The following is a 12,718-nucleotide window of genomic DNA, read 5'->3' on the forward strand; positions in this document are numbered from 1 at the left end:
CGCGCCGCGCTGGAGCAGCAGTGGCAGCGGCAGCGGGAGCATCGGCCGCCGCCCGCGGCGCAAGTGGGAGGTGTTCCCGGGCCGCAACCGCTTCTACTGCGGCGGCCGCCTCATGCTGGCCGGCCACGGCGGCGTCTTCGCACTCACGCTGCTGCTCATCCTCACCACCACCGTCCTCTTCTTCGTCTTCGAGTGAGTCCGGCAGCGCCCCCGGCCCCGCCCCCTCGGGCGCCCGGTCCCCTCAGCCCCCTGCCGCGCGCCCCACCTGCCCGGGTCCTGCGTGGGCACTCCAGCCCTTCTGGGTCCCCGCTGGGTCCCGCGTCCTCTCCCACATCCCTGGGCGCTCCACCCTTCTCTGCACCTGTCTGGCACCCTCCCCTCCCTGCTCCTCTGGGGCCTATGTCCTCCGCACTCCGCTCGGGATCTGCCCCCAGGCCTTCCCAGTCCCCTTGCATATCTCTCACCTGCCTTCCTGGGCCCTCTCCTCTACCCCCACCCACTCTCCATCCTCTCTTGCCCGTCTGGATGCCCCATCCTCTGCGGCCCGCCCCCCCCCAATCCTTCCCTGCTTTTCCCTGGCACCCTGCCTTTGCCAGCCTCTGCCAGGAGCGCCACCTTCCCGTGTCCCTCCACAGCCCCATTCTCTGTGCCCTCTCAGAACCTGGCTCAGGCCTTCCGGACCTCCTTGCCCTCGCCTTTCCCTCACCTCTCCCCCAGACCACCTCTTGCCTACCCCATCCCCCACCCCCCAGCTTCTTTTCGACCCCTCCAGGTGTCTTTGCTTTCCGTCCCTTCCCGACAACTTCTGAATTTCTTTCGTGTCCTTTGGCTTTATAGGCCCCATCACAAATCTCCTAGCTGCCTTTGGGCCCCCTCTGGGGTCCCCTCTTATCTCTCTGTGCTCAGACCTTTCTCCCTTGCTTTCCCCTCAGTCTTTCCCTCTAGGCCCTCAGGCAATCTTCCCAAACAGCTTTGGGCCTCTCAGGCCTCTCTCCTCCCTCTTCCCTCCAGCACCTTCCTTAGCTTCCCCATCCTTTCCCAGCCTTCCCTCAGACTCTGCCAAGCCCCTGCCCCCCACCTCTGACCTCCTGGTTTTCTTTGCCTTCTCAACATTCTGGAGCATACCCCTGCCTGTCCCAGGTCAGAAACAGCTGCAGGGCCTTGTTATTTCTCCAGAGTCCACAGTGCTTTGGCGTGATTTGCCCCCATGGGGGCTTTTGATCCCCAGTGACCCAGGATTGGCCCACACAGTATCTCCATTTTCTGGTTGGAGGAGGGGATGCTTGTCACTTCCCAGGGTCACATTTTTGTATGGGAAGTTTTCCAGCTTGGAAAACTTGGTGTCTAGCTTGAGCCATCTGCTGTGTGAGTCTTTGCACACACACTCACACTTCCCCTCCTACTTCTCTCCATCCTTTGTGGTCTTCCTTAACTGTGCGGTGTGGTGAACAACTCCATCTCCGCAGCCAACAGACCTGCTTCCAGTCCGGCCCCACCACGCACCACCTGCAGACTGCATGACCTCGGGGCAGTCCCTTCACCTCCAGTGCCCTTGTCTATAAAACGGGGTTTTATAATAGGTCGTCATGAGGGTGGCACAAGGTCATGTACGTAAGCTTTTAAACAGGAACCAGCACTTCATGCTGGTTTCTGCTCTTAGCTGTTGTCTCCACCTTAAAGCACTGCCTAAGGGCCTGTGGCTGCTTAGACTACCACAAAGACACCACCCCCAGGGACTCTGTCCAGCTGCCAGATCCCGTATCTGCAACCTTGGGTTTCCCCTTGAAGCAAGGTGAGGACTTCTTACGAATTAGCTTCTCCCTTTCCCCGCTTCCTTTCTGAGTCAGGGTGGATAAAAAGTTCCAGAATAATATAACAGGCAGAAGCTCTGGGCAGCCCCCCAGCCTCCAGCATGTTCCCTGGGCTGAGTTTCAGATCCATCTCGCTGGGCTGACCTGCATGAGTGTTTTGAAAGTTCCTTTTCCAGTCCCCCCCGCCCCCGCCCCCGGGTCGCAGCCTGGGCAGGAGGAAGTTGACCCCCATGACCCTGCAGCATGGGTTTCAGTCAGTTCAGAAGCACGATCTTCTCTGGGCTGCGTGGGTATCTTAACTGTTGACAGATTTGTCTCCCAGAGAAGGGAGAAAGGACTTCTGGGTTTGGGGAGGGCTTATGAATCATCTCGCCTTGTCTCTGCTCTCCCTCAGTTGGGCTGGTGGAGTTGGCAGGAGGGCTTGGGTTTAGAGCACCTCTGGGTCTGAACTGGGGTGAAACCTCAGTAGGGACCCGGCACAGGGAAATGCTGGGGAGGGAGTGAGCTCACGTTCTCCCATTGCTCTGGGGAAACGGAGAGTGGCTCTCTGGGGCTTTTCTTGCTGAGAGTGGTTTTGCTTCATTGTTTGGTTTGGTGGATTATTGCACAGGGCTGTCAGCAGGGTGCCTGGCTTTGGCCCCACTTCCCACACCACAGGGAGGCCACAGTACCCCTTTAATTCTAAGTCAGATCCCAGTCCCCCCCCCCATCCTCCCTGGCTCTCGAATAAGAGCCAGAACCCTGATGATAGGCTTCCTCTCTGTCCCTCTCCTCCCACTTCCCCCACCTCCCCATGCATCCTCCTCCAGGCACATTGGCCTCTTTGCACATTCCTGCCTCCGGGCCTTTGCACTGATTTCGATACACTTCCTTTGGATAATCTCATGGCTCACTCCCTCACTTTTCTTCCCTCCTTCCCAGACTGTCCCTATAAGATAACAAACCACTCCCCTCCCTCCTATCCCTCTTTCTTGACTGCTTGTTTTCTGGAAGCACTTGCCACCATCTGAACATACTATGCGCATACTTTCTGCTTGTTTGTTGCCTGTCTCTTCACCAAGGCAGGACTTCGTTCTCCTCACAGTTGTGTTTTCAGTGCCTGGAATGGCCTGGTGTATAGTAGGCACTCAATACAGTAAATATTTGTTGAGTGAATATAGAGAGTTTTTGCTGAGGGCCTGGAGGTACCAGTCCTGTTGTTGGCTGCTAGGTGACCTTGGATGTGGCTGTGGGCCTCAGGGCCCCCCTGTATAAAATCAGGGAGCCAGGAATTGGTGTTTCTGAGGGTTCTGTAAGTCTCAGACTTCAAGTCTCCATGCCGCAAAGAGTCTGGCTATCCGTGAACTGGTTGATTGTCATGTGGGTGACACAGAGGGCCCAGCTTTGTTTGAGGCTTGGACCCAGGGACCACTGAAGTGTTTGGGGAAGAATGTGTGGTCCCGTTGGAGCCCTTGGTCTTGGTAGTCTCTGCTCTTCAAGGGGAGGGCCTCTCTGGAGGCCAGAGCCTCTGGCAGTAGAGGCTCTGGACAGAGCGTGCAGATGTCCACAGGTCTGCTTTCCGCAGCTGTGCCAGCTCCTTGGCTGATTCTGGCCTCCCAGCAGTCTGTCATTTCCCCGAGTAGCAGCTCCTCACCCCATCAGGTGCCACTCTGGCCCTGGAGGGAAGACAGCCGAGGACAGCGGTTAATCGCGTGGGCAGGCCTCAAAGTCAGCCCGTGCACAGGCCATTCTCCACCAGCTGGGCTCTGGGACCTGAACGCACTGACTTGGGATGCCAGCCCTTGGATGACAGTGGCAGTGCCCGGACCATGCTCTTCCGCCTAACCACCTTCACCTGGCTGACCCTTTTCATTCTTCAGATTTTAGCTTAGGCATTATCTCCTTCAGCCAGACTTTCCTGACTGTTCGGCCGTTTTCCTCTTTCCCATGTTAGCACACACAGGCCTATGTGGCTCTTCTCTGTTCACAGGTCTGTTTTCCCCAGTAGACCAAAGCCTCATGAGGGGTGGGGAACAACGCTCTTGCTCACTGCTGTTTGGTGAAGGTGTTGCCTGGCATCTGTAAGACCTCGCTAAATATTTGTGGAGTGAGTGAGTGAGTGAACATTGTCATGGATGGTCAACTCAAGCGAGTTGGTAGTGGCTGCCTGAAGCTTTGTGTTTAGAAGGATTCTGAGGCTGCAGCTAAGTGTGGGGGTTAAGGGTGCTAGGATCTAGATCCCTCTTCTCAGCTCATTAAAAAAAAAAAAGTGCTGGATCTATTGATTATGTCTGCTGTTGGCTCAGAGGGAAAGTACAAGGATGAATTAGTGATGTCTGCTCTAGGCACTGGCTTCGGAGCTGTCCCTCTTCCTCAGGGAAAGCTCTCCGCGCTGCGAACTCTGGTGTTTCTGGGATGACGACACCTGCCTGGTGCTGTAGCCCCGTGGTGCTGTAGCCCTATGCCCCAGGGAGCCCTCCGGGTATCTGCTCATCTCTCTCTCCCCCTCTCTCTCTCTAGCTGTCCCTTCCTGGCCCGCCAGCTGACCCTCGCCATCCCCATCATCGCCGCCATCCTCTTCTTCTTCGTCATGAGCTGCCTGCTGCAGACGAGTTTCACCGACCCCGGGATCCTGCCCCGGGCCACCGTCTGCGAGGCGGCCGCCTTGGAGAAACAGATCGGTGAGGCTGCCCCTCCAGCTGGAGCTGTGTCTCCCAGCTCCATCCTACTTGATTTGAGAAGAGGCCTGATGTTCTCTTCCCACACCTTGCCAGAAACTGAGGGCACAGTAGTCAGTAAGGCAGGCCGGAGCTGACCCCAGAGTGGACACGCGTGATAAACCCGTGAGCAACTAAGCAAGCAAGAGATGCTAGCCCGTGAAGGCTGCAGTGGCCGCCGGCTTAGTCCTGAGTGCTCACGGGGGCCGGGCAGGGTTTTTACCTCTCTACACACATGATCTGATTTAATCTGCCAGTAATCCTATGAGACAAGGACTGTTGTTACTGTCCTTACATTGAGTCTCAGAGGAGTCAAGTAAGTGGCCCAAGACCACCCAGTAGGTGGAATAGCTGGGATGAGATCTCATACAGTCTGACCAGAGTCTCTGCCCTTAAACATTCGTGTACTTACTCATTCTCTCATCAGACGTCGGTTAAACCCCTGTTATGTGCCAGGTACTTTTCTAGATGCTGACGATGCAGAAGTGAACAAATGCGACAGTAATGCCCTGGCCTATTGGAGCTGATGTTCCAGCAGGAGGAGAAGGACAGTTAACAATTAAACATCTAGGATGTCGAAGAGGAAAGCAGGGAGGAAGGGTGAGAGCTGGGCGGAGGGATTATGGTTTTAAGTAGGGTGATCAGGAAAGGCTTCGTAAAGGGGGTGACTTCTGAGCAAAGCAGCAAAGATGTGACGAGATGAGGGACTGAGCTGTGTGGGTGTCTAGAGGAAGAGCACAGTATGTGTAGGGAGTGGGCTCGTTTTGAGTAGGTGACCTGGGAAAGCTTCTAGGAGGAGGTGGTACTAGAGAGGAGCCCTGAATGGTGTGATGGAGCCAGTAATATGCTGTCCAGAAACAGTAAAAGTGAAAGCCTGGAATGGCGAACAAGCTGGTATGTGTAATGAACAGCAGGAAGGCCAGCGTGGGTAGAAAGAACCTGTGCTCCTGGGCACCGCAGACAGTCCTCGATTCCTCGCAGACCAGTGTGGGGCCCCCTGGGAGGCTGGGTGCTGAGGCTAGGGCCCTCATCTCAGTTTGCTCCACCCCAGCTCCTTCCTGGGGAGAAGTGACGTGGCTGTTTGCACACCTCAGGGGTTTCCGGTCCGTGGTCGGTTCCTTCCCCTAACAGGGTGGCTTTTAGACAGGCTTTTAAATGTCTAACTGGCCTTGAAGAGACCCGTGGCCTGTAAATGTCAGAGCCTGCTGCATCCGTCTCTGGAAGTCATTCCCGTGATTTTCTGGAGCAACTCAGGAGGGTGGGCAGGAAGGGGGAGGACGTTCTCTCTCGTCCTTTGTTCTTCATCTCATTCCTCTGCCTAGGCCTGTCCTCGGCCCCGCCCTCGGTTGCTGTCTTCCTCTGCCTGCCTCCAGCTTCCTCCCCCCTTGTGCCCCTGGGCTGCTCACTGCTTGGCCTCCTAGACGGGACTGTGCTTCTCCAGAAGCCTGCAGTCTGAGCTGGGCGCTCCACCTCACAACGGGAAAGGCCAAGGGGCAGCCCGTTTCTCCTCCCTCCAGGTCGGGGCTAATCGTGGGGCAGGATTATGATCCAACTCAGCCTGAGCTTGGAGATCCGGCCGCCTGGAATCCTCTGGCCTCCTGTGAGCGGTGTGGGTGATAATGACAACTGTAATCCCCCATGTTTGGGGAGTGCTTGACCGTGTACCGAGTGCTTCCCATCCATTATCCCCACAAATCCTCCCACATCCCTGCTATGCTGATGCAGAAACTGAGGCAGGTGGGCACACTGCCAGGGAGTGGAGGAATGGAGACAGACTGTGTGCCTTGACTCTCAACCCCTTGCTTTCTCTTCTGAGATGGCCACAGGGACACGTCTCCGGTCTTCGGTGGCCACACTGACTTCATTCTTAGATCTCAACACCGGTATTCCGTATTCTGAGACGCTTTCATGGACCCCAGTTGGGCCAGACCTTCCATGACATGTTCCCAGAGCTCCTTGTCCTTCTTTTCTAGTCCCTGTGCTGTATGGTGATTGTTACAAAGTGTTGGGCAGGCCTAGCAGCCTCTCTTGGACAGTGAAGGTCTTGTTCACCTAGTCTGCCAGTTGGAGGGCCCGGGGATGTTGGCTGAATGGATGAGCCTCTGTAGGGGCCCTCCATGGTGTCCCCAGGTGACTGATGGAGAGACAGTTGGAACTTCTCCCAGTTAGGCAGTATGGGTTTAATCATTTATGTGTTAATTCTGTATGCTGACTCCTGAGTACAGGGGGAGGAGGTGGGAGGCCACAAACAAATCTGATGTAGACCCTGACTTCTGGTGGTTTCCAGGCTAGCTCAGTCCAGGGTGGGAGCCCTGACCAGCTGCCACAGGTAAGATTAGGCTTTGGAAGAGGATCAGAGAAACCAGGAGTATCTTCTGCCTGGGGGATATGGAGAGGCTTCATGGAGAGGTGCCTTGAGCCAAACCTTAAAGTTTGGGTGCAGTTCAAGCACAGGGATATGTGTGAAGGCAGCCCTCCAGGCAGAAGGAACAGAGGAGGAGAGGACAGAATGGGCAGGAGCGGGGACAGGCATGGAACCCTGAGCAGGCCATGTTGGCTGGAACAGGAGGAATACTTCAGAGAATTAGAGAAATTCTGGTTGGAGAACGGGGTGGAATTAGTCACGTAGGGCCCTAAATGTCAGGGTTGGAGACTTTGTTTGAAAACAGCTGCCAAGCCTGGAAAGTGACATCTTTGAGGCTTTTGAACTCTGAAACTTGAACAGGAGCCAGATTTGAGGGTGGGGCCAGGAGGTTTCTAATCAGGGTGAAATATATTTTCTCAAAAAGGACTAAGGTCACTGAGCCTTTTCAAGAAGGTTGGGGACCAGCTTTGAGGTGGATGGTGCTGGTCACATAAACATGTGCTGATGATTACCGGGGCCCATGCAGACTGTGGGCTTCTCACTTTGGCCCCATAGGCCAGCAACTCCAGCCCGACAGGCTCTAGCCCAAGGTTGCCGCCCGGCAAGGACTGTCTGAGGTGGGCTGACCGGCTCCTTCCAGTCTCATGTCCTGGGAAACCCCTCGGTCATAGGCAAACCAGGGCAGTTGGTCATCCTGGTCTGAGATCTTGACTTGTCAGCTGGCGAGCCATGCAGCTGGGTCACCCTACAAGGCCATACAGAGTCCAGGCACTCTGGCAAGTTGGAAAAGTGGTAGGAAATGGCAACATTGCCCCCAAGAGGCTCCCAGTGCGATGGGAGACGATAGAAACACCCAGATCGGTGGGGCGCCTGGGTAGCGCAGTCGTTAAAGCGAACTGCCTTCGGCTCAGGGCGTGATCCCGGGGTTCCGGGATCGAGTCCCACATCGGGCTCCTCGGCTGGGAGCCTGCTTTCCTCTCCCTCTCCCCTGCTGTGTTCCCTCTCTCGCTGGCTGTCTCTCTGTCACATAAATGAATAAAATCTTAAAAAAAAAAAAGAAAAAGAAAGAAACACCCAGATCAGAGCGACAGACACTGACCTAGACACGTTGACAGCTGACAGAACAGACATAAAGGCTGCCTCTCCCTCTGCCATCTCCCAGCAGGTCACAAACTGCAGCCTTTCTGTGCCCAGAGTGTCTCCCCTCAGGTCCTTGTGAAGCCCACTGCCCTAGGGCAGACCTGCCTCATTTGCTACCTGGATTGGCCCTGCCGACCAGGCCCCAACACCTGGCTTCTCCCTTCAATCACAGTTGTCTTTCCAAGACCCAGATTTGGGCCCAACCCTCCCTGGCTTAGAATTTGGGTGACTCTCTCGTGGCCTCAGCAGCATTTCCTAAAGTTCGGTCATTTGGGTACAGCCTTTATGATTCTTGCCCTTTCTGCATCTCACCTTGTACCTTCATTTCCTTAGTATTTTCCTTTAAGTGACTCGTTTTTAAATGTATCTTTCAAGGAAAATTTTTATCACCCTTGTAAGCGAAAGGAAAGCCTCTTACTCCGAGTAGAAGATAATCATAAAAACCAAACATAACGATGTTACAGAATTCTTGGTGGTTATAGTTGCCTGCAGAAATAGTCACTTTAAGGCTTGATCACAGCTATTAGGTATTAGAAATCAAGAGTTTTCCCCTTGATGGAATCAAAGGCTTGAAAGAAAATTGAAAAGGGAATAACTTTCTGATCACCTGAATCAGTGTTACTTAGTGTTATGGCCAAGAAACAGATCCTCTTCCACCTTCCTGAAAACTTGCCCGCAGAGGCGCACTTGCTTGCAGGCTCGAGGCCAACGCCAGCCTACCTGCCCCCACCCCCCGGAGCCCCTAGCCACGCTGTGCATGTTCATGCCTCTGTGCCTTTGCTTTGTTCGCACAGCCTCCTTTAGCCCTCCTTCCCTGGTGAGTCATTCCTCCTGGTCTGGCTTAATTGGGCTTCACCTTTTGTTGCTTCCTTGTATGCCGCCTCCCGCCCCCCACCCCACACATTCCCCCGGTATCGGGTATGACACCAGCAATACCATTGATCCACGAGCTGTGGGTTAGGCCTTTGTATTTCTCATCCCCAGCACGATCTTACAGGTCTGATACAATTATCACCCAGGGAGGAACTGAGGCCCAGAGAGGTTAGGCTGCTTCCTCAAAGTCACAAGCCAACAAGTGGCCGGACCAGGTTTCAGAATGAGATCAGACTGCCCCACAGTCACCAGACTTGACGCACAGTGCCTCTTACACTCTGTAATTACCCACTTCACCCGCTCCCTCTGCCCTCAGGCCACGCTCTTCCTGTGTCCTCCAGCCTGTCCCTCAGCTGGTAGGTGGCGGGCGCTCCATAAACCTGTGGAATGAACAGAAATGGTCTGGGGGCGCCTGGGTGGCACAGCGGTTAAGCGTCTGCCTTCGGCTCAGGGCGTGATCCCGGCGTTATGGGATCGAGCCCCACATGAGGCTCTTCTGCTATGAGCCTGCTTCTTCCTCTCCCACTCCCCCCTGCTTGTGTTCCCTCTCTCGCTGGCTGTCTCTATCTCTCAAATAAATAAATAAAATCTTTAAAAAGAAGAAAAAAAAGAAATGGTCAGATGGGGGTTACAGTGACCCATGGCCTGGGCACCGTGGCTGACCTCGAAGCTGGGGAGACCACAGCCCTGCAGCTGTTTCCTCCACAGGTGGGGGCAACGAAGGCCAACAGTGAGGACCCAGCAAGGCAGGTGGGGATCCCAGCCTTCCCTCCCTGCAGCCTGCTCAGTGGCTCATGCCCGCCCCCGGGGACTCTCACGCCAGCCATTGGCTTCAGTCACAGAGCCAGCCATCTGGCTGTGACTGCAGAATGCCTGCCTGCTCCCCTTCACGGGCTGGGGTTGGGGTGGAGGGACCCACGGCACGCCCCTTGGTGAGGGCGAAAGTGGTGGGAGATTCATTTGCTTCTCACAGGTGCTCAGTGAGGAGGAGCCTTGCCCCTCATTACCACAGCCCCAGGGGCTTTAGAGTCTCAGCTAGAAGGAAGCAGGAAGGCCCTGCTAGCAGGAGAGTGTCTTTTTACTTCTTGGGGAAAAGCCCAAAGCAGAAAGCCTTGGAGTAGATCTTAGACTCCCTTAGGGCAGAGATAACATCTCTTACCACTCTTTCTTCTTTTCTTCAGCAAATATTTTCTAGACTGATTGAGCAAAGCTAATGCGGTTTTTAAAGGAAGCACTAGGCCCAACGTGGGGCTTGAACTCATAACCCCGAGATCAAGAGTCAGACACTCTACTGACAGAGCCAGCCAGGCACCCCGCCCCCACCGTTTTTTCCCAATTTTTATTTTAAATTTATTTTTAAATTTTATTTTTTATATATTTTTTTAAGGTGGTCGTTGTTGTTTTTTGTTTTTTTAGTAGTCTCCACGCCATGGAGCCCAAAGCGGGGCTTGAACTCACAACCTTGCGATCAAGACCTGAGCTGAAATCATGAGTCAGACTCTCAACTGCCTGAGCCACCCAGGCGCCCCAGGATTTGATGTGATTTGATGTGATTTGATTTGATTTGATTTGAAGTAATCTCTACATCCAATGTAGGGCTCAAACTTACAACTCCAAGATCGAGAGTCGCATGTTGTATCGACTGAGCCATCCAGGAGCCCCTTTAAATTTTTTTTTTTTAAAGGAACCATATTTGACTTATCTGTATGTATTTGCCTTTTCCCCCCTCACCTGCCACCCCCAGGCCTTGTACAGTATCTTGACATAGTAGTTGGCAATGTTTGAGAGAATATTTGGAAGGGTTCTAATTTCAGCCCTACCTTATACTATTGAGGTGAAGTCCTCATCTGTAGAATGTGGGTACATACCCCCTCACCCAGCCCAGAGCAACTTTGGTGCATCAGGTGAGACAGGGAATATCAGTACACTTTGAAAATTGTTTTTCTCTATTGAAACTTAAGAGGCTGAGCCTTGTGGTCAGGAATGGCAAGGGGCCTTGCTCCGGGCACGAATAAGGGCCCTGATTGGTCCGCGTGGTCTGGCCTGAGAATAAACAGTGGGACAGCGGCTTGCCTTCCTCCCCAGTGGGGGCCAGTCTCCACAGCGGTATCCCTGTGTGGCCTCCTTTGACCCAACTTTTGAGGGCCCCGCGGTTGGCGCATGTGGGTGGCTCTCTTGCTCCAGGGGTCACTTTCTCTCCCCCGCCCCTGGCTCTTGGCAACCCAAGGAAGTTGGGTGTGCAGAGCTTCACTTCCTCTTTGTCAGAGTTCTAGAGAGGAGGAAGCCTGCCCCCCCCCTCCCCCGCCAGAACATACTGATAGGAGTCTCCTCCCTGCCTAGGGGAGGGCCTGTGGAAACCCAGTGAGGATTCCAGGAATTTTCTTCTCCTCTTTCCTCAAGTGGGTCTGTGGCTGCCCTTCACTCACGGATGAGTTGGGTTCTGAAGTTTGGTAAATAAGTTGTTTGGAATGTAGTTTTTTGTAGAAAGAACAATAATAATAATGGCTCGTGTCTATTCAGCTCTGGCCTGGTGCTAGATGTTTTGCTAATAAGCCCACTTGCTGAGTTCTCACTTCATCTTCCTTCACAACATTAGGAAGTCAGTTTGATTATGTCCTGTATTCTTTTTTAGCAGATGAGGGCACAGAGAAGTTAAGCCACTTGACTCACATCATGTAGCTAGTTGCGGTTGGACCCCTTGTCTGGTCTGGTTCTAAAGCCTGTGTCCAAGCCTGGAAGCCAGCAGTGGGCAGGGACGGGAGCTGGACCTGGGGCCCATGGGGTAGGGTTACAGGTTGGGTTTGGAGTAGCATCGGGAGTTTTGGAAGGAGCTGGAGAATTCTGCCTGCTGGAACGTCCCGGTGTGAATTGTGTTAAGACCGAGACTCCTGTGGGTCTAGCACCGGGCTCGGGGCTGTCCTGCGTCATCTCACTGAGCACTCACCACAATCCTGTGAGACTGAGACTGTCTTCTCTCTAGTTCACGGCTGAGGAAACCGAGGCTCCAGAAAGCGAAGGGACTTCCTTCCGTAGTGAGTGGGTAGCAAAATCATGATTCAGACCTAGGGTTGCAGACTCCAGAGCCCATGCCTTGTGACCCTTCTGAGAACAGCTGTTAGGAAGTACTCATCAAGCGCCAATTCCTTCCAGGTACTCTTTCTGATCCTTCTATAAGCCTTCCAGACAGCTGTCACTTGTCTTCTCTTTCAGATGCAACAACAGGCTCACAGAGGTTAAGTAACTTCTCTGACGGCACTGGCGGGTAAATGGAGGGGTCAGGATTTGATAGGCCTCCCTGAGTCCAGAGTGTATTCTCTCGTCTGTGCCCGCTCCCTCATGGTCTCTAAGCCTGGAACTGCCTGTTTATTCCGCCATCCCTGCCCTCAGGGGCCATGCAGTCTAGGTGGAGAGACACAGAGCCGTCAGTCCCATCACAGCCTGGCAGGGAGCAGGTGCGTGTGCAAGGCACAAGAGCCCCGTGGCAGCAGTGCTCAGAGGAGCTGCTGGAGACTGGACAGGGAGCAGGAGAGTCCCGGTGAGCAAGGAGAAGGCAGGGGCCATGGCTTGGTTGGAACAGGGGCAAGAAGCCGAGGCTGCAGGGACTCGGGGAAGAGTAGTGGGAAAAAAGCCGGGAGCGGAGGTCGGGCCCAGTTGTGGAGGGCCCTGGGATCAGGACGGAAAGTTGTCCTTTATCTGGTTTTTAGGGGAGGCCAGTGAAGGGCTGTAACTCCAAAGGCATTATTTAGAGAAATATGGAGGCGTGTGCAGGGGGGGGCTGGAACACAGAGGGGCTGGAAGCAGGGAGTCTTCTGGGGAAGCCCGTTCGGTGACAG

At 54.3% G+C, this 12,718-nt stretch overlaps 1 protein-coding gene across 1 annotated transcript in view; it reads left to right on the top strand.

Annotated features, from left to right (window-relative positions):
* Position 1: 1 nt before the first annotated feature.
* Positions 2–12,718, top strand: part of ZDHHC18 (zinc finger DHHC-type palmitoyltransferase 18) — a gene marked incomplete at its 5' end in the record, with an annotated part of 22,840 nt that continues 10,123 nt past the window's right edge. The window contains 2 exons of the mRNA XM_011229408.3: positions 2–192; positions 4,311–4,471. Coding sequence (XP_011227710.2) covers positions 2–192; positions 4,311–4,471 — 352 coding nt within the window. The remainder of the gene's footprint in view (positions 193–4,310; positions 4,472–12,718) is intronic.

The sequence above is a fragment of the Ailuropoda melanoleuca genome, chromosome 2, assembly GCF_002007445.2.
Source record: "Ailuropoda melanoleuca isolate Jingjing chromosome 2, ASM200744v2, whole genome shotgun sequence".
Classification (NCBI taxonomy): domain Eukaryota; kingdom Metazoa; phylum Chordata; class Mammalia; order Carnivora; family Ursidae; genus Ailuropoda; species Ailuropoda melanoleuca.